General features: G+C 43.7%; 2 protein-coding genes across 4 annotated transcripts; one reads left to right on the top strand and one right to left on the bottom strand.

Annotated features, from left to right (window-relative positions):
• Positions 1-7,604: 7,604 nt before the first annotated feature.
• Positions 7,605-10,296, top strand: LOC139369609 (rho-related GTP-binding protein RhoU-like). Of its 3 annotated transcripts, none has more exons than XM_071108868.1 (4): positions 7,605-8,050; positions 8,404-8,462; positions 8,598-8,627; positions 9,243-10,296. In XM_071108868.1, the coding sequence occupies exons 1-4, from the start codon at positions 7,843-7,845 to the stop codon at positions 9,738-9,740; spliced, it is 795 nt and encodes a 264-aa protein (XP_070964969.1). In that variant the 5' UTR covers positions 7,605-7,842; the 3' UTR covers positions 9,741-10,296. The 3 variants fall into 3 exon arrangements, with proteins under 3 accessions (XP_070964969.1, XP_070964967.1, XP_070964968.1); XM_071108866.1 differs by having other exon boundaries at positions 7,605-8,095; XM_071108867.1 differs by lacking the exon at positions 8,598-8,627 and having other exon boundaries at positions 7,605-8,095.
• Positions 10,297-14,879: 4,583 nt separating this feature from the next.
• On the bottom strand, positions 14,880-20,802 carry LOC139369607 (centriole, cilia and spindle-associated protein-like). The gene is made up of 4 exons (XM_071108863.1): positions 20,687-20,802; positions 19,518-19,924; positions 18,220-18,581; positions 14,880-17,778 (listed from the first exon to the last, which is right to left on the bottom strand). The coding sequence occupies exons 2-4, from the start codon at positions 19,879-19,881 to the stop codon at positions 17,599-17,601; spliced, it is 906 nt and encodes a 301-aa protein (XP_070964964.1). The 5' UTR covers positions 19,882-19,924; positions 20,687-20,802; the 3' UTR covers positions 14,880-17,598.
• Positions 20,803-21,354: the final 552 nt, after the last annotated feature.

Genomic DNA, 21,354 nt, shown 5'->3' with positions numbered 1-21,354 from the left:
CCCCCCCAATCTGGCTCAGGGGATCACAATGGATACCTCTCCAAGCCCCATCGTCTCAAATCACAAGCTAGTATTGGGTCAGAAAATTGAAAATGGAGGAATGTCAAAGTATTCCAGCAAACTGTATGGGACTGTCTCATCAACCTGTCCTGGAATTGGAATGACTCACTTTCCACAACATTAGAGATTGAAAAATATAGCACATAATAACAAAACAGTATGGCCAATTTATTTATTCCAGTTTAAACCAGATTTCAGTTATAACTATATATCAGTATTTCACAGTAATGTATTGTACAGATCTGTCTACACTTGGTGTTTAAGCTTATTTATACATGTAGATGGGGTAGTTAACTTGTATATTTTTATGTTAGGAAAGAAAACAACAGTTATGTTTTTCAAACATTTTCAGGGAGAGCTCTGAAAAAGCCTAAATATGTGGCGTGCCATGCGTAGTGTATTTGTCAAACCCTGACTCAGTTGATTGTGCAGCATAACTCCACCCTCTTCAAACATTTTGGCATTTCTAGTTGTGGGAAAATAGAATTCTTTGAATTAAGGATTGAGTAATGAAAACATTCTCTGGCAAGGGTGTGTGGTGAAGTAAAGTAGAAAAAAATAACATTTGTATGGGCACAGTTTTTCATTCGCTTTTCCTTTTTCATTCTGTGAAGTGAAGAAAAGGTGTGTGCGTGTGTGTGCGTGCGTGCGTGCACGTGTGTGTATGTGAGTGTGTGCGAGAGAGAGACATCCGCGTGGCCGCCCTGAGGGCACTTTGTTATTGTGTGCTGAAGAAATAAGTTTGCTCTCCCTCTCTCTGTGCGCTCAGCTGTATGGTAATTCCGCAGCACCTGCTCTCCCCTTAATATACAGTGAGTGAGCTTCCTTGGGCGCGCGGCGCTATCCGCACACAATTACAATGTACCCAACATTTAGAAGAACGAGCCCCCTCCTGAACAAAACTCAAACAGCAGGTCAAATATATAGTTGTGTTTTCCCTCTTTGCTCGCATATGCAATGAATACTCTATTTCTGTGTCCACGATGAGTTTATTTATTGAACCAAACTTAGGGCAGACTATTATTCAAGTAGGCCTACTTTTGTGTAACGGGAGGCAGAGTGGGGGTGGGGTATAGGGGTCTCTCTTAATTAGGTCGTTCATTATACGTGTGATTTTCTTTTGGATAATAGCCATGGCCTGAGGTCCATAGTTACCATACACAGATACATTGCGTCACTGCTAAAATATGCAAGTCAGGGTGGTTTAAATTCCCTTTTATCGAACAGCCAGAGTTGTTGTTGTTGTTGTTGTACCTGTTTTCTATCCCTATTGACAACACAAACAGCCTATAGACAGAACGAATACATCGGTGTTGTTTGTGATGTTTGTGATGTGACAGCTGTGCTGTGATTACGCAAATCATTCACATTTATTTCACAGTAGAAAGGGCGTTCTTTTTGCATTAAAGCCTCTGAATAACTTTTATAGTAGAGTTCATTCAGTTTGGGTTCGTCTTTTCTTCTCGGTGGCAATGACCCAGAAACAGCATGATGCGTCTAACCATTGCCCAACATTTTTCCATATGGAACACTTTGGGCAAATAAACAGTAGTTATACATGAGAAACTGCTTTCTCCATTGCACAAAACCCACCCCTATAGGCACCCATAAGAACTTCCCTCCGCATACATATTTTTATTCGTGTGCTGCCAACCCACTCAGACTTGAGTTTGGCAAAATGCCCCTTCTCTACCTTCATTCCTTTCCAAAAATGATGGCTACGGGGGTGACTGTTTAACTAAAGTGCTACTGTAGGGGGCTGTTGTAGTTTAACTCCTGGCCACCAGTAGCTGCTGCTAACAAAAAGGGTGACTCGAGGTCTGACTATTCATCCATTCTCTGTGCTTCCATTTTCATTGATTCTGAATGCACGGGTAGCCCTTGGGGATTCTCCGTGAAGGGCCACGACACGCCTTCAGACGCGGCCAGACCCTTACAAGCCATCTGCCACTACCCAAACGTCGTTTTTTCCTCTTCCCCCTCCCTCCTCCCCATCTTCCCTCAAGCGCACGGGTCTATATGCCACTGTCCACTGGCTGGCTCTGTCTACATTGAACTGGAAGCATGTTAAAGAACCTGTAACGGTATGGCTATGCTGGGCCATATGGCGAGGGGAAGCCAGAAGTTTTCGTCCCCGAAGAGTAGACACCACATGGTAGCTCATGGGAACGTAAACACGGCGCGCATCACACGATATCGATCATATGAAGTGGTGTGGAGAAGATGATTAGCTTGAATGGGGGGTTGGTAACTGTTACCAAGTGATCAATCGACATACTATTGATTCTTTCTGAGCATTCAGAAACGATTCACCTACTTATTGGTTCGACCAAAATCGTTTATTTTTTTCCCAAACTCTCATCCAGGCTATAGCTTCTGTCTCATGAAATATAAACGTTGTGTGGTCATTTTTCGGCACAAAGAAGATTGGCGACTGAAGGGCAACTTTATATTTGTCTTATCAGGGCTGATAAAGGCCTAATACCAGCAACTCATCTTCTCTGGTCGGGGTTCTCTCCATTTCCATAATTTCTGACCCACCTGTTTACCTGCTGAAATCCTTGGACTCTGCAGAAGCAGCGCGGCCTTTGTGTCCAGATCAGATTACTATGGCCAGCTGCTTGAAGGGGGCACAGGCCAATCCATGGGTGCCCCCTAGTCGTGCTGCTGTCACATTTGCATATGTTGTGGCTGAGGACGTGCTGGGCTCTCTTTGGGGAAGAGTGCCGCGATAATTACGCGGTGGCCCCTGAAGACGCACCCGCGCGTGTGTGTGGCGCGAGTGGGATGTGTGGGAGTGTGTGGGACAGAGGAGGGAGGGGGAGAGGGACAGAGGGGGGAGGGGGGAGGAGGAGAATGCGTCGAAGTTTTTCAAGGAGCAGTGGCCTGTCGCGTGCCAATGTTTATAAAAACACATCTGCCACGTTCCCCACGGGTAACGCCCATGCGTTGGCGCATCAGAGCATATGCGGGCCCTATGCATAAATCGATAATTCAACATCTGATCATTTGTATGACACATTTCCACACACAACAAATACTCATGGTGATATGTGATATAATCAGTGCATAATCAATGCAGATATAGTGAGGTGAAGTACATGGAGTAGAAATAGGTTTTTGATACCCCCCAACTCTTTAGTGTTGATAACTCCAACCATGACATGGAAATAGGGGCTGATTAATTATTGTATCATTCTAGTTTAGTTCTAATAGGAACTACCCCAGGCATGATCTTTATTGCTTATGAAAAACGATGTGGAAAGTATGGCCGTAGTTTTATAAAGACGATCATTTGTAGTACCTCCGAGATTTTTTCAGTCTTTCTCATTTCTGAACCGGTGCAATCTGGATGAAATTGTCTGCCACAATCTATGAATAGAGAGACCTTGTGAATGGGAAAGTGACACCTCTCTCTCTCTCTGTCTCTCTCTCTCTCTCTCTCTCTCTCTCTCTCTCTCTCTATTTCTCCCGTCACTCTCTATCTCTCTCCACGACATCTGCCCAGCCATGAACAGATGTAGGCACCTGCGTTGTCGGCCCACATATGCACACATGTCCCTTTCAACCTCTCTGGGACTCGGACCAATCACAATGGGATAGACCAAGGGTGTGGTAACCAAATACTCCCTATCCCCCCAGGACACTCGCTCTGTTAGAGGCATTGTCACAAGCAATATCATGTGGCCAGGCAATGCAATCTGTTCTAAGACTGTTCATTTGAGAGATGGGGTTTGTAGCTATGTAATAAAGGGGCAATATAAAGTATCTTGTTGTTGTTGGAAGTTGAAGTAGTAACACCAAGGCGTTTGATTTTCTCATGCTTTAGAGACTTGACTAGAAAAGCATAGAGAAGCAATGGAGCTGTATTCAGCATAGTTTATCACGCTGATCTCCTAAGTGGCCGTTTGGGTAATTCTGGAGTGGCCAAGCCAGGGGCAGCAGCAGGCAGGTGTTAGTTGTGGTTCAGTAGAGGGGGCTGATGGGAACAACAAGGAACAGGGCGGGAGCAGGTTAAAGACAGAGGAGGGTTTTGTTCTATGAGGATGAGCGGGAAAAGTAGCCTGAAAGCCCACTGGCAGCCCTAGATAATAGCGATAATAGCCCTGTCCCCATCCCTCAGCTGCTACTGGACAGAGGATCCAAACACACCTGTTGTCTTGTCTTCTCCATTGTGTGTGGATGGCTAGCTAGCGTTAGCACTACACCTCAGGAATTCTCCAGCCCCTTCCCTGCTGCACCACGACCATTAGCCTCTGTCCCAAGAGGGAGGAGGGGAGCTTGGGTGGAAGGTGGAGGGGGGTGAGGGTAAGCTAGGCTACATGGTGCGGAAACCAGCAGGGTGGCTATGGAAGGGTGTATGGTGAGGGGGGCCGGTTTAGAAGCAGTGTCCTCTTCATAAGGGGTTCCCTCCAGGGTCTGTCCAGAGACCCCTGTCCTAAATCACTGCCCCTAGGGGGAAGGCCCTCCTTTGTGACGAGATGGGCCTGCAAGCTGGGATGCCAGCTGCCACCTCTGTAGCGTCACAGTCTCCACTATGACAATGCTTCTCTCTCTGGTCACACTGGCCAGGCCAGCAGAACCCATTAAATAAAGGACTTGTAGGGAGTCCTAGAAGGGCCACAACATGTTTTTTTGGCTAAACGTTAATGATGACAAACTACCATGTGGGATATGGTGTATGACATAATAACCTCTAGTGATATCGATTCTCTCTCTGTGGTGAATAAAATGGAGTGTCTGTAAAGACAGACGAGTCATGATTTGGGTGTTATTACATCATGAGATAATCATTAAAACAATGCTATAACGTGGTTTCTGGAAGCTGTACTGAATAATAGGGCTGTATTGACTGTTGTCTTATTTCTTTCATTGAATTGAATGGAGTTAAATGATAAAGGAAAACATTTAAGTTTGTAAAGTAACCATTACAACACATGAGAAAAGCACAGAACATTTACTTACAGTCAAAACTATATTTTGGAAGGATGGTGTGTATCCCAAAAAGCATCCTCTGATTTGAAACTTTGAGACTAACAGCTGGTGAAGAAACACTGAAAACAAAAGTACTAAAGCGTATTGCATCCACTAAATTATAAAATGACATTGAGTGTACCATAAGTCTTCCTCACTGCAATATTAGAGGTTATATACCCTAAAAGTGAATGTAATATAAAGTACAGCAGATCTCCAATCATGCTCATATAAGCATTTAGGCATTTGTGTATGATATTCCCATCCATAGCTCAGGGAGTTTGTCCCCCCATTGTATGGAGCTCTAATGGTGATTCTAATGATGCCTTGTCCATCTTTGATAAAAACCAGCACGCCCCTCATTAAAGACCCAGGGCTGGTTCTCATGGCCCTCTCCCCCATCCCCGGAGCTGGGTGGACAGCAGGCGCGGGAGTTGAGACAACACCGTGGCACACGCCTGTTGACCGAGCCACAAAGCAAAAGCGTGTGACACTCACCGCCCCAACCCTCTCCCCAACCCCCGCCCTGGCCCCATTGTCCCCCAGGGTCCCGCAGCACAGGCACAGACAACCAACCCCCCCACCTTACCCTCTATCCTAAACCCACACCCCCTCTTCCTTTAGAATCAATTTTACCAATCAGCTGATCCCTAGCTCTCACACCAGCAGGAATTTTAAGACACACCCTCCACCCATTTTAGTACCCCACCCCACCCCACCCACCCATTTTAGTAGCCCACCCCACCGGACCCCACCCTACCCGTCCGACCCTGGGAACATCAGCTGCTAAGGTGGAAATCCATCATTGTGTGTAAGAAGGTTCCCCCTCTGCACATTGCACAGTCATTACCATACACCATACAGGGGAGGAGGAGGGGTGGGGCTTTAATTCACTGATTCGCATGCAGACAGTATTTCTTGGGAGGGTGGGGCCGGGACTGGGATAGCTGGCTGAGGATGGAGATGGGGCAGGTTGGTTTGATGGGGATGGAGATGGTGCTGGTGGGGGGGGGGGTACAGAGGGTTTTACGGCTGCCGGGGTCAGGCCTGTCCTGGGAAAGTTGGATTTTCCATTTAAATCAGCACATGTTGTGGCCTTCTGGTGGCTGCGTGAACGCCTCACGCTGACAGATGGCCGCGGCCCATAACTATAGAGTCCGAGCACCCGGTCCCCGAGGGATACAGAGAGAGATGGAGAGATGGAGCGAAAAGGAGAGAGGGAGAGAATGCGTCGCTCAGCTGATCCCATCAAAAAGAGAGTGAGAGGGTAGAGCACGAGGGAGGGATAAAGATAGGGAATGAAGGCAGGAAGGAGGGAGGGAGGGTGTGGGGGGAAGAGCCCCAGAGCCCCTTAATCCCAATCCCTAAAATTGAGTAAATATATTTGCCAGCTCTGCAAACCTTAAAAGGGCGCATGGCACTCCCTAAAGGTTCTGATTAGGTGTCTAGTCTATCAGCTTGTGGGTCTTTGGGAAGATTGTTTGTCCAAGGGTGGAATAGTGGCTTTGTATGATGATGGTGTTCACAGAGGATAGGTTTATAGTACCATCTAGTAGAAGTGGGGTGCTGACTGGGTGTCAGTCCTCATTGTGTGATGCTACCTTTTGTCTTTTCACCATGACTCTTCGTTAATCCTATTAATGAAACGAAGTCATCGCCTGGTTAAAGATCCCACGTCTCTGATTTGCATATTTTAGGAATCTTCTTTGAATAAAAAGTTTAAATATCACTGGCACTGGTAGACAATGAAGCCCTGAGATGCCCGTCACCATATACATATATTGTGGAAATGAATAACAAGGGCTTCCTCTACAACTATAATATAATAGATTGAGAATGGATGTTCTATCTACTATAGTTCTTACGTTACAGGATTTTGTAAAGCAGTATATAATTTCCTGTACTCCCACTTGGTCTCACTCCTCACTGTACACCCTGTTTCACTGTTGCTCTGTGCATACTCTCACTCCCACTCACTTCTGCTGTGGCTCTACATGCAGTTTTCTGTTAATTAAGAGATATGTTCAACTTTGAATAGCATATACATAGTCTAGTGATAGAAATCCAATGTTTCTATCAATTCTACAGCTAATACTCCAGTCATGATTTCACATCCCTGCCATTCTGCTAGGCCTAAGGTCTACCAAGAGGCACTATGTTGTAGTATGCCTGTGTCATGGTTAAAACTGATGTGGGAGTCCTCATTTACTCCACGTAAGGATAATGCAACTTTGTTAGACTGGGCTACAAATTCTTCTTATGTTGTTGCTAAAATTGAACGAAAAAATAAAACCAATTCATATTCAGTGTACCCTATCCTTAAAAAATAGATGACCAATGTAGGTCTACACGTTTGTTTTAGATATTCACCATATTTGCTTGTGTAAATGACAAAGTGGATCACATGATTTACTACAGGGGATCAGAGTTTCAAAGGATCTTAGTTTGTTTCACTTTGAAAGCCCAGGGACACGCACCGCACCTCATGTGGCGCGCAGTAAATCCTCTTACAACCATTAACACACCAGATGCAGATGATGCCAATCAATAGACCATGTGGCATGGAGAAATTTAACGGCAGTCTTGCGTTTACAGTATACTGCACGAGTTCAGTTGTAGTTTACCTGTATTATTATTTCTCTAAATTTCTATGACTTACTGACAGAAACGGACAGTCAGGTGCGTGCTGGTTCTATCGACTTTGGGAAGGGAACCAACATATGGGATATCAAGGTGCAGAGACCCAGACGGCTCTGGCATTATTGAAGCGTTATTCCCCGTGGATTAGGCCAGTTATTCGACGGCAAAATGCTTCCGCAAGATATAAGAGTGCAGAAACCCCGTCGGATCTCGGATTCGGCTCCACCGATACCACCACGGCGTGGCAAGAACAGAGACGTTCCTCTTTCAACGCGTGGGCGGTCGGGCTCCGTACCTGAGCGCAAGGTGAACTGCGTCCTCGTCGGAGATGGAGCGGTGGGGAAGACAAGTCTTATCGTCAGCTACACCACAAATGGTTATCCGACAGAATACATTCCAACAGCTTTCGACAACTTTGCAGGTCATTTATGAGAGAAATCAGAAAAATCACGTTGAGTTATTGTTAATTTGACCGCTTTTGTCACAGGTTTTACACATTAATTGATTTATCCACATGTTGCATTTTATAAATGTTTTCTTGTTTTTGTTTGTTGCTTTTTTGTGTTCTTTTAGATCTCTCTGAATCAATAATAGGTTACTATTTGATATACTTTGATTGTGCAAAGTAAACGTCACCGATGCATAGTGCTATGACAGGTAGGCATTGAACAAAATTCTAAATGCTGTCACCATCAATAACAAATCTGTGTACCATCTTCTTCTTCTCAGCTATGGTTGTGGTGGACGGAAAACCTGTGAGACTGCAACTCTGTGATATGGCTGGCCAGGTGAGTCAAAGTTGTTTTTGAATCCAACACTAAATGAGTGTTAGTAACCTATAGACACATTAACAAGGATATTCTATTGTAAGTGGTAGAGCTAACACATTATTCTTTCTACACATGCTCTGCTCAAAATGAGAGAAATGGGGGATGGAGGATGACACTATTAATGTAAGCCGTTCTCTATCAGTGGTCAGTAGTTTGTTTAGGTTCCACAGCTTCACTTATCCCAACATTGGTTGCCTCCACATTCTACCCTTGTCTTGGTATCCCCCTGTAGGGATTCCCCTGCACACCCTCCCCTCTCTGATCCTGTGTCAGTAGTTATCACCCCCTGGCAGAATATCTCTCATAGTCGTTGCCTCCCCTCCCCCTTGATCCTCAAACTTATATCGCCCCCTGTAGGAGGTTCCTGTCCATGCCCCCAGAATCGATACCTTCTTTTGTCCCCTCTGGCTATCTGTGCTTTATCGCCCCCTTTTGGACGACTCTCACAGACCTTGCTCTTCCTGACTCATGCCCAATTCCAAATCAACTCTTCCCCTACTCCTTAATAGGCACCTTTGTAGATCTGAAAGGATTGGATAGGTGTAATAATCAATATGCCCTGAACTCAGAGGGAAATGGAAGTATTAGTGGACCATATTGCTAACCATACAGTAGTTTTTTCAGAATCAGATCTACATGGTATGCTGTAAGGTCAGGGCTAAGAATCAATTTGGGATTGGGTATCTCTGACCCTTCCACTTCCTCAACTTGAGACTTTTCCCTTCCTGTCTCCTATAGGACGAGCTGGACCGGATCCGCCCTCTATGCTACCACAATGCCGATGTCTTCCTGCTCTGCTACAGTGTGGTGCGCCCCTCCTCCTTCCGCAACGCCACCGACCGCTGGGCGCCCGAGATTCGCCATCACTGCCCCGGGGCACCCATGGTCCTGGTGGGGACCCAGCTGGACCTGAGGGAAGACGTCCAGGTCCTGGTCCAGCTGGCCAGGAATCAGGAGCGGCCTGTGAGCACCGAGGAGGCCCAGCAGCTGGCGAAGGATATCGGGGCCGTGTCCTTCGTAGAGTGCTCGGGTCTGACCCAGAAGAATCTGAAGGAGGCGTTTGACCAGGCCATCTTGGCCAGCATCCAGCCAGTGGAGAACGTTCAGCAGCTCCAGCAGAGGCAGAGCCTGAGGAAGAAGACCCCGGATAAGATCAAGAGTCTCTCTGAGACTTGGTGGAAGAAGCTGAGCTGTGTTGTTGTGGCAGGAGAGTGTGTGGGAGGAGAGATTGATTGAACACCCAAGCAGCTGTTTAGGATTTGACATTTTTCTAAGCTTGTGTTTAGTCTTTAGTTTTCTTCACTCCATATATAATATCACCCAGGAAAACAGACCTGGATCAATAATATGTTGGAAAATGTAAATGTATTATCCAAAGACTCATGGAATTATTTCATATCTAAATAGGAGAAGCACTAGAAAGAATGATCATTGCTGGCAAGATAATGAATGAAATGCAGAGTTTCAGCGTTTGTGATACTTTATGTTAACTACGGGTAGGACAAGATTTTGTGTTCCAAGGTCATGACGAGGGCACAACAAGTCTGAATTGATTTGAATTAGCAAATCCAGTAGCTGGGGAGACTACTAATGAAATGACTGACTTCACAATGATCTCTGTGTCATCTGTGTAACCCCCATCAAGTGTCAAAGGTCACCATTGGAGAATGTTGTGGAGGATTACGAGAAACCAGCCAATAGCAACTGTAACGCCAAACCATAAACTTACTTTGTGTCTGCCATTTTGACAAAGTCTCTCAATGTTATTTATTAACCTATATCAGATCATGTACAGTGGGGCAAAAAAATATTTAGTCAGCCATCAATTGTGCAAGTTCTCCCACTTAAAATAATGAGAGAGGCCTGTAATTTTCATCATAGGTACACTTCAACTATGACAGACAAAATGAGAAAAGAAATCCAGAAAATCACACTGTAGGATTTTTAAGGAATTTATTTGCAAATTATGGTGCAAAATAAGTATTTGGTCACCTACAAACAAGCAAGATTTCTGGCTCTCACAGACCTGTAACTTCTTCTTTAAGAGGCTCCTCTGTCCTCCACTTGTGACCTGTATTAATGGCACTTGTTTGAACTTGTTATCAGTATAAAAGACACCTGTCCACAACCTCAAACAGTCACACTCCAAACTCCACTATGGCCAACACCAAAGAGCTGTCAAAGGACACCAGAAACAAAATTGTAGACCTGCACCAGGCTGGGAAGACTGAATCTGCAATAGGTAAGCAGCTTGGTTTGAAGAAATCAACTGTGGGAGCAATTATTAGGAAATGGAAGACATACAAGACCGCTGATAATCTCCCTCGATCTGGGGCGCCACGCAAGATCTCACCCCGTGGGGTCAAAATGATCACAAGAACGGTGAGCAAAAATCCCAGAACCACACGGGGTGGAACTAGTGAATGACCTGCAGAGAGCTGGGACCAAAGTAACAAAGCCTACCATCAGTAACACACTACGCCGCCAGGGACTCAAATCCTGCAGTGCCAGACGTGTCCCCCTGCTTAAGCCAGTACATGTCCAGGCCCGTCTGAAGTTTGCTAGAGAGCATTTGGATGATCCAGAAGAAGATTGGGAGAATGTCATATGGTCAGATGAAACCAAAATATAACTTTTTGGTAAAAACTCAACTCGTCGTGTTTGGAGGACAAAGAATGCTGAGTTGCATCCAAAGAACACCATACCTACTGTGAAGCATGGGGGTGGAAACATCATGCTTTGGGGCTGTTTTTCTGCAAAGGGACCAGGACGACTGATACATGTAAAGGAAAGAATGAATGGGGCCATGTATCGTGAGATTGAGTGAAAACCTCCTTCCGTCAGCAAGGGCATTGAAGATGAAACGTAGCTGGGTCTTTCAGCATGACAATGATCCCAAACACACCGCCCGGGCAACGAAGGAGTGGCTTCGTAAGAAGCATTTCAAGGTCCTGGAGTGGCCTAGCCAGTCTCCAGATCTCAACCCCATAGACTATCTTTGGAGGGAGTTGAAAGTTCGTGTTGCCCAGCAACAGCCCCAAAACATCACTGCTCTAGAGGAGATCTGCATGGAGGAATGGTCATTATGTCTGTCATAGTTGAAGTGTACCTATGATGAAAATTACAGGCCTCTCTAATCTTTTTAAATGGGAGAACTTCCACAATTGGTGGCTGACTAAATACTTTTTTGCCCCACTGTACAATGATCGCTCTTTCAAGTTCAAGTAGTTCCTGTATCAGTTGTTGACATTGCTGGACATCCCAACCAAACACAGCTAAAGGATACTGTAGTTTCCCAGTCAGATTGACTCTAATCTGACTCTAATCTGCAGATCAATTGGTATGGCTTTCCTCCCTGATCCCTGGTCAGGTCTGTCGTGGTGATGAATCGTAGTGGTTCTCCGGTGGAGGCCGTACGCAGCTTTCTAATAGAACGAGACAGGACCACCTGGATTGGATTAGCTGGGCATATGGTGGCTGACCCAGTCCCCTGAGTGCCATCACACCTTAGCCCTGCTCTGATGTCAACCAAGACCGTCTGCCTAGGAAGACTAAGCAAGACTCAGACCCTGTCCCCCTGCTGCTGGAGCTTTACCATAAAGAGAACAGAGATCACTGGGGAACGGGGTTCATATCACTAGAGATGCATTCCAAAGATGCAAGATAAGTTATTTATTATTGTTAATTGGCAAATACTATCTGCAAGTGGAGATATTTCTGAAGCACGCTGAAATAATTTAAAGGATTTCAAATAAAGTATGATAATGATAGAAAACATGAAAGCTTTTACTGATTAATGATATAAAGTTAATGATAAGAACACTGATTTTGTCCGGCCCTAGTGATTGATATCTTGTTTTTTTGTTATAAATTAAATGCTTATTTATATTGTTTTACATAGTTAATGCCTCCAATATTCTGTAGTACTCTTGATGTTTTATTATTGTACTGTCCCTATTGACTTACTGGGGGAGGAGAGGACAGGTGCATGAACTCACTTAATCCTGTCACCAAGATTTGAACAGCTTGAGAAAGTTGACATGCTGGTGTGGTTAACTTGTGAGGCATTTGGCAGGGACAGCTGGCAGCTTCAAATTCCTATTCACTCATCCATTATTTGTCTGTTCCAACGTGTACTCTGTTCCAAATATATCAAATATTCTTTGTTTTCAAAGTTATAAGAAAATCGTATATGTCCTTAATGTAAAACCTGTTCAATTTTGAGGGAGTTTGTGGAGAGAACCCTGCCATCTTCTGTTGTCGTGACCGACATTCGCTGCCACTAGATGTCCCTAAAGCATTACAAATGCTGAGCTGCAGTTCATGCTCCACAAGCTGCCTAAGGTCAGCGCATCTCTATCACCTCACATATCTTATTAGTGGCAGAGATCTCTTTATTCTGTTTACAGGTCTGAGTTTAGAGAAGACATTACACAGTGTCTCAGATCTTCATACTATCTGAATTTCAAGACATCATTCAGATGCCTAATCCGTATAATATAGATATTTACTGCACTGTACTGTAGGTCGACACCTATTCCTCAACTATGTAGCACAACTACATAGTGGCTCCAAACAGCAGACTTTATAGTATTCTAGATGTACTATTGAGTGCCTCAGCCTAGAAGCAACAGGTGGTGTTTAGAGGACCTGGCTGCTCTGGCACAGGGGGATATTTCCATCCCCCCTCTTAGCTGTGCTCGTCAACTTGGCATATTAGCTCTGACTAGCATTAAAGACCTAAGTCAAAGACCACAGCTCTGGCTCTGTTCTGACCTCCTGTGGCTCAGCGGCTCCACTCAAAGCAACCACTGCATTTATGGACAGACACAACTCACTGTTGTTGACGCAGCAATTCTCTCTCTAATTTACCCAGCTTCGACCATTCAAGCTATTTCATACTGCTGCACCACTCCCACTCCCCCATGCAATATCCCAGAGCCCACCCCTTTTCCCAAGACACGTTTTTCAAACACTGTCAATTAGGGAGGGGTCCTTCTCTGCTGGCAAAGGAATACGTGGGGGGGCTATATTTAACGCCCAAACCACCCCCCCCCCTTTCAGTCCCAGGCGGCTGGTGCTGTTCCTGAAGGCACCTATTTTGGCCCTATTGCTTTTTGAAATGCCAGGTGGCTTTAAATAGAGTGGGAAGATGTCTGGAGGGTGGAATTCTCAAGTAGAATGTGCTTGGCTTTGATTGAAGGACTCACTGTATGCAGTTGCTTGTCACTATTACTTTGTAATTCATGTATTACTGTGTTAACGGGGATTGGATTTTATTGACTTCGGACACTCACACGCACATACAGGAAAAGATAGCCACACTCATAAAGATTTAAGGAAGTGTTTGTCTCTTTTAAACAATCAGAAGAGAACCATCACACTCTCCCAAAACCTGCAAATTCAATTTGTTTGTCTCTTTTAAACACCCATGTGCGAGCACACACATACACACCCTGTCGCTCTCCATCAGCTGCCGGAGGTGGGTATGTGACAGGTTGGTATTTATAGCCAGTGCTAAACCCTTTGTCAGGAGATCTGCATACTAAGAGGCCCTTTGTCTGAACCTAATGATGTATTATGTACCGGAATTCACTCATCATACATAACATCTGAAAGGTCCTGTCTAGTCTGTCATTGTGTCAGGCTGACGACTTAATACAACAGCCTTGTAAGCGCTGTGGTGGTCACCTCACTGGGATCATACAGTACTCCGTATCTTACACTGGGACACATGGGTCATAGAGGGCGATAACGTCAGAAGTATTCTAGAGGGAGAATATGATCTGGTATGTGATTCTAACGTTTCACTGAACCTTTCCATTACCATAGAGCGCAGATGACCTTACCGAACAAGAAGTCATTTAACTAAAAGAGAAACGTGACATAAAGGAGTGTCTCCGAATATCACAATACCTCACTAACAAATCAATATGGTAGCAAATTTGAGTACTTGTTTTGACTAAAACAAGTAGTTATATATTTCTCACATTGATGGAGGTTGGTGGGACTATCCATAGATTATCCATAGCAGCAGGATGCTATCCATAGATTATCCATAGCAGCAGGATACTATCCATATATTATCCACAGTAGCAGGATACTATCCATAGATTACTGTACTCTACTCTTAACCCTGGTGCCAATGCAGGACAGTGACATCAGACAGACCTCAGAGCAGCAGTGTAGAAAGGGCTTTAGGTTGAAATATCCTAAGTTAGGAGTGAAATCTAATTAAAACCAATCATGTATAATATCACTGGTATTAATTGATCAAATGGTGTCCTTATGGGTCATAGGGGTCATGCAAAAACAGAGTGTTGTTGTTTATTAAAATGCCCATATAAACATAAACAAAAGCATACAACTCAACTATGCAAATATGATTTTAATTCACAGTAATGTTTCAAAGTGGATGAAAATATATATCATTGTGCATGTTTTCAAATAAAAATACAGTGAATTTTTTTTTTAAACATCTGTTGAAATAAAGCACAAACATGGTTATATGTACTATAGTATGATACACATATCACTTTTGGTCAAATAATATCTTATGCAAATCAAATCCACACATAAAATTAACTCAAATCTTTGTTCAGAGAGTGCAAACAATTAATGTCCTATATAAAACAATCATTTTAGTTTTGAATCAGTGTGTTCCAAACCCCTGAAACAGTACATCCCATTTCCTCACATTGTAGTTACAGTAAGTCTATAGACAAATCATTAGTGTCTTATTCCTTCCTGAGAGACGGTTCTTGGAATGAACATTTTCATAAAGGAATGTTGTAGAGGACAATGAATACACAAACACTAGTCAAACCTGTCTGTGATATAAGCAGCCACTTCAGTTTTCATGACTTGGTCATAACCTGACATCAAATCCTATAACTCCTTATAAATAATGCAGTGTTCAAGTAAAGAATGACTCGGGTTGTTTTGCCAATCCATGCTGACATAGGAGGGAAGTGTCACATGACCACCAATGGAACTTTGACCACTCTGAATAAAGATGACCGTAATCTTCTTAACAGTGAGCTCTCTCTGCCCATACAACCACAACCAATCACACACACTAAAGACTCCCCTCTGGCAGACACAAGGGAAGTCTCATCAGATTGCACACGCATTAGTCAATTAAAGCCACACCCATTTCCCCACTCCAAAAAACTGCTGGGGTCCTACAATGTTCCCCATGAGACAGTCTGGAAACGTCATTCCAATGTTCTTTCATGGAACCATTCCTAAGCTAAGATAGAGGTGAAAGTGAATGATTTGGTGAAAGTGAAATGTAAAAGTATACATTATGAGTAAAAACATTCTGAGTGAATAGCACTATGAATAAGCATTGTAAAAAATAGGAAAAGTATGTAAACTGAGCATTATTCACAACCCACAACAACCAAGATTTCAAATACAACACTTCATTTCTGTCAAAATAGCCCTCAATTTAAATTACAGATACAGAACTTGGTACTGACATCACAATTCAGTACGAATAACCATCAAATAAGTCAACCTACGAAACCCTGTCAAAGACAATGGTGATGGTGAGTGACATACTCTAAAAAGCGTATTTGGTAATGTAGCACATAAGGGCATTTCTTTACCACGTTACATTGCAATTTCATTCTGTCCACTACAATAATGATAAGAGCTTTAATGTAAATATTCATAAAAACAATCCTCTGGAATGCATTCTAGATTTAGATTGAAATTTGCAACATAATACAATAAAGCTAATGCAGGATATTAGCCCGCTAGCAGTTTCTTTCTCTGCAGCTCTATGCCACAACCCCTTGGCTATGGCTTTTAGTCGTTTGAAAATACTGTAATATCTAAAACAATAATTGTTTGGTCCTTTCATCTAACTCAGGGGTTTTCAACCTTGCTCCCTAGTGGTGCAGCGGTCTAAGGCACTGCATCTCAGTGCAAGAGGCGTCACTACAGTCCATGGTTCAAATCCAGGCTATATCACATCCGGCCATGATTGGGAGTCCCATAGGGCGGTGCACAGCGTTTGGCGGGGTAGGCCGTCATTGTAAATTTGTTCTTAACTGACTTGCCTAGTTAAATAAAACATTTAAATTCTTCCCCAGGAACCCCCGCCCAGGTAAACCGTCGACCCCCATCATACGCTTGCTTTTTCCTCCGCATGTCTTGCCATGTGAATGGCATGGAGAATTAATCAACATTTTTTAATTAATAGATTTGGAAGATAGTTTTTCATTATTTTGACCTCCCCCATTATAATTGGAAGGGGAAGTGTACACTAACATAACCTATTAGATGGAAAGGTACCTCCAAACATTTGGGGGATGAATGTGTTCACAAAAATGAATGTCCAAGACAAGACAGCTTACCAGCGGGTGCTTTGTCAAAGCCTACAGTATGTCAGATACTCCAGTGAGTGTAATTAGCTCCAATGAGTATAATTAGCTCCAAGGAGTGTAATTAGCTCCAATGAGTGTAAATAGCTCTAATGAGTGTAACTTGCTCAATATTAGGAATAGAGAAATAAAGTTTCAAATAAAAACATTCTCCTATTTTCTACTGTAGCTTTTAGTATATATATTATTGCGGACCCCCTGCAGTACTCCCGGTTGAATACCCCTGATCTAACATTTGGATTTTATACAGCTGCCTTTGTGATATAGCCTAATGACATAAGCAACACAGAATGTAAAAAATGCCACCAAACTAAAGCGAAGTGTAAAGACCATCATCATGCTTGGAATGTCTAATAATACAGTATAAATCATACTCTGTGGTCAGCAGCATAAACATGTAGAAACCAGTCCAATTTCTAGAAGCATAACTACATATCTTCCAATATTCTACTATGATTGTGTCATCCCTTGTGGAAGAAAAGTGGCATATCGCCAACTCAGCGATCAACTTAACAAATCAACCATACATTATGATTAGGGACCTGAGTTTTTCCTAGTCAGGGTACGTGGCCTCAGGGCCCTAATTGGTGTCTAAACCAATCCAATAATTTTGTTCTGTTAACCAATCCTCAATAAGGAAACATGGTGTTAAAAATAGAACGGTCGACGGGTGGTGGTGGAATACCCATGATCCTTGTGCTCTACCTCAACCGGGCAGAGAAGCAGCGCATGTACTCGGTCATCCAACGGTCATCCACCACGGCCAACTCCGACCGCCGTATCTTCTCCAGGTCGGCGGACCGTGCCCTCCTGCGGTCCACGTTCCAACAGCGTTTATCCGACTCCCGTCTAGTCTGGACGCATGCGTCGGATGTGCGACTCTGTGGAGAGCGAGAGGTGCCCGGGAGGTTAGGGCAATGAGATAGGATAGGCGCTCCGCGCTCACTTCCGAAATACATACCACTCTTCTATTATAGATAGTTTCTGGGGGGAGTGTTGGATGATGAGATACGTTTCTCTGGAATCCTTTCCATGAAGATGTGCCAAAAGACTCAAAATGCCCTCCTATCTATTATCCCTGAAATAACTCAATCTCATTTGCAGAATAGATGTTTGACGCACAGTAAGCATGCATTACATAAGCAACACAGCTTTCATCCAGTATTCCTATAATGTTAGACTGTTTTGATCATTATAGTCTTAGTCTGGCCTAAGAAACCAACTGCAAGTCTATATAACATCAAACGGAATGAATATCAAACATTTTCCTAACCTCACATATGCCCAGCCTCTCTCACACACACAGTCACACACACTCTTACCTCATTTGTAGACCTCCTAGCAGATGACGCGTGTCTCTCTGCCCAGTCGAGCCGGGACGAAGGTTGTCTGTTCTCCTTCTCTGTGGTGATGGCTGGGGGCTGGCTCTTTGCTCTGGAGGGCTTCCTGACAGGCGCAGGCTTGATGTCGTCACAGGAACAGTCCCTTTGACATGGTTCTGAGCGAGGGACGCGGTGGCGGTGGCGACGTTTAGGCTCAGTCTTCACCGGCTCCTCGTCTGATGATGCCTTGTCTGCTGGTCCCTCATCTGTTGGCGTTTCAGCCGCTGGACCATTTTGTACTACTGACCCGTTAACTGTCCCCTCATCTGGTTCGTTTAGGCCCCCGTTCTCTATTACAGACTCTTTGAATGGGCAGAAAGTGATGTAGTTTTATTATACACTATACTGAGAAAAAAAGAAGAAACCCGCACACTGCTCTTGATAGTATCACTGCTTAGTATCATTGCTCTTTAATAAGCTTAACGTATTGGCCTCACGGCCTTCGTCGGAGCTTTTATCAAAAGCGCTGACAAAATTCAAAAGGCACTCGCACATCTGAGCTATCTTTTTTGCATGTGCATGGTAACAGTTGAATAAAATGAGAAAAAGAAGAAACCCATACACTGCTCTTGATAGTATCACTGCTCTTTTGTCAAAAGCTCTGACGAAGGCCGTGAGGCCAATACGTAAAGCTTAATAAAGAGCAGTGATACTATCAAGAACAGTGTGCAGGTTTCTTCTTTTTTCTCATTTTATTCAACTGTTACCTGCAAAAAAAGATAGCTCAGATGTGCGAGTGCCTTTTGAATTTTGAATTATACACAATATCAAACATGAGGAACACCTATTGAGTTGCACCCCTTTTGCCCTCAGAACAGCCTCAAATCATCGGGGCATGGACTCTACAAGTGGTCGAAAGCGTTCACAGGGATGCTGGCCCGTTCAAAGGCACTTAAATCTTTTGTCTTGCCCTTTCACCCTCTGAATGGCACACACACAATCCATGGCTCCATTGTCTCAAAACTTAAAATCCTTCTTTAACCTGTCTTCATCTACACTGATTGAAGTGGATTGAACAAGTGACATCAATAAGGGATCCTACTGTAGCTTTCACCTCATCTGGTCAGTATGTCATGGAAAGAGGAGTTGTTCCTAATGTTCTGAACACTCAGTGTATAGACCTAACAAATTAAGACCTTTTAACTTTATGTTTGTAGCTCAAAAGCATAGTCTTATTACAATAGGATCAACATGCAGGTGTATAAACGTATTTGCAATGGTAGAAGATAGATAGATACCTGTGGGTGGTAGTGCATCCAAGAGGGTAAACTCCTTGGCCTCCAATTCTGGTTCCCCATTCACAGAAGGAGGCTTCGGTTTCGGGCTCTCCCTTGATTCTGACTTCACTGGTGGTGTCTGAAGTTTGATGTCTACAGGCGCGACTTTATTCCTCACCTTGGGGGTCGACCGCCCACTGGCGCTGGAGTTTGACCCGGTCGAGGTATCCCACCCCTCCCAGAACCACAGAGGTTTGTGAGCGTGCTCCATCACCCGCCTGGTCAACCTGTACTTCACCGAGTCCTCGTAGCACTTGGAAAACGTCTCCCATTTCGGCTCTTTGAATTTCTTCATGTACTCCGTACGGATTTTCTTAGTCACCATGATTCTTGTTATTGCTTAGATCCAATTTTGATTAGCTCACAAACTATGGAGGAGAGGAGAAAAGAGAAGTGTTATTACATACATAGCCCTACAATGCAACAGTAACTAGGCCTACGTTTCTATATTTGGTGTGGAATGTGTCATTGCAGGCTGCTGGTGACAGTCCCGCCACAGATCTAAAGCCTGTAGCAACCCAGAGCAATCCAATGCACCTGGGCCTTCTTGAATTACCTGTCGGCATTTCCCTCCCTCTAACACAGTAGCCCATGCCGTCTGATGGCTATCTATACGCTGTCCCACTTAACGCCCATCTGACACTAGAAATATACACCTAATCTATATGTAGTAATAGCATCGTTATTAGAATGTTATTTGTGCCTAACATACTATAAGATAATAGATGGGGATAGTGTAGGCCCTATGTAGCCTAGTTATATAGTTTATTAAGATAATTTCCATTCACAAACCAGCCATGGCCTAAATTGTTTCCACGACAAAAAATCACTTTATCTGCTGTTTCTGTTGCCCAAATGTGGAGCAGCAGAGCCTGCTGCTGTTTGATTGAGGCAGACATTGCTGACGCCAATACGGCCGTCTTTATCACAACACTGTGCACGGGTCTATCGCTACAGAAATGTTATTGTTAGTCCACATGCCAAAAGTAATTTATTACATGTAAATACTTAAAGGCAATAGGGTGACGAAAACATGCACATCTGGTGGCGTCGACGTTTTCTTCTACTTGCGCACTATAGTGGTTGTAAACACGACAGGAACAGGTTATTACCGGTGCATATAAGCTTACCCCTCACCCGGACTTCATTATGGAGAATTACAACATAATTTTCACTTCAAGTATTCCTCCATTATAACAGTCTGTTGTTGCGCATATCTTGGCATTGAATCGTCGTCAGAATATAGTGCAATGCGCATGCCCAGAACTGCATGGTACTGGCGCGCGTCTCTTCCTATGATGTATTTTATTCTACAGCGTGTAATTGCTTCAACAAGTGATTAGCTTGCTCATTTGATTTAAAATCAATATCAATATTGGTATTGTAGTCAAATGGACAAATTTGGAGACAAAGAAGATCTGCTGTGAGCAAGGGTTTGCTGTGACTACCTCCTTAGTGAAAGAATGCTATGTCATTGTTTAGTATGAATCTAACACAGAAAATACATTAATTCCCTCTCAGTTCAATAAAATACAGGCAAATGTTTGTTAAATAAATAGTTATGGAGAACAATTCGTATTTTTGGCACATTGATAATATTTTTGTAAAATAGAGTTAATATCACAAAGGAGGTCTGCTCAATGATTTATAGCCTTATATCCATTACATTGTTTGTCTTGTCAGGGACATTTAGAACAATTTACTTCAACACTTGTTGGCCTACTTGAGCTCATTGTTTGTCCTTCCAGTTCCAGGTAGTCATATTGGCCCTTGTTCTTCATAACATTGAAAGGCATCC

The sequence above is a fragment of the Oncorhynchus clarkii genome, chromosome 17, assembly GCF_045791955.1.
Source record: "Oncorhynchus clarkii lewisi isolate Uvic-CL-2024 chromosome 17, UVic_Ocla_1.0, whole genome shotgun sequence".
Lineage (NCBI taxonomy): Eukaryota > Metazoa > Chordata > Actinopteri > Salmoniformes > Salmonidae > Oncorhynchus > Oncorhynchus clarkii.
The sequence above is the reverse complement of the archived record's forward strand: the minus strand, read 5'-3'. Positions and strand labels throughout refer to the sequence as shown.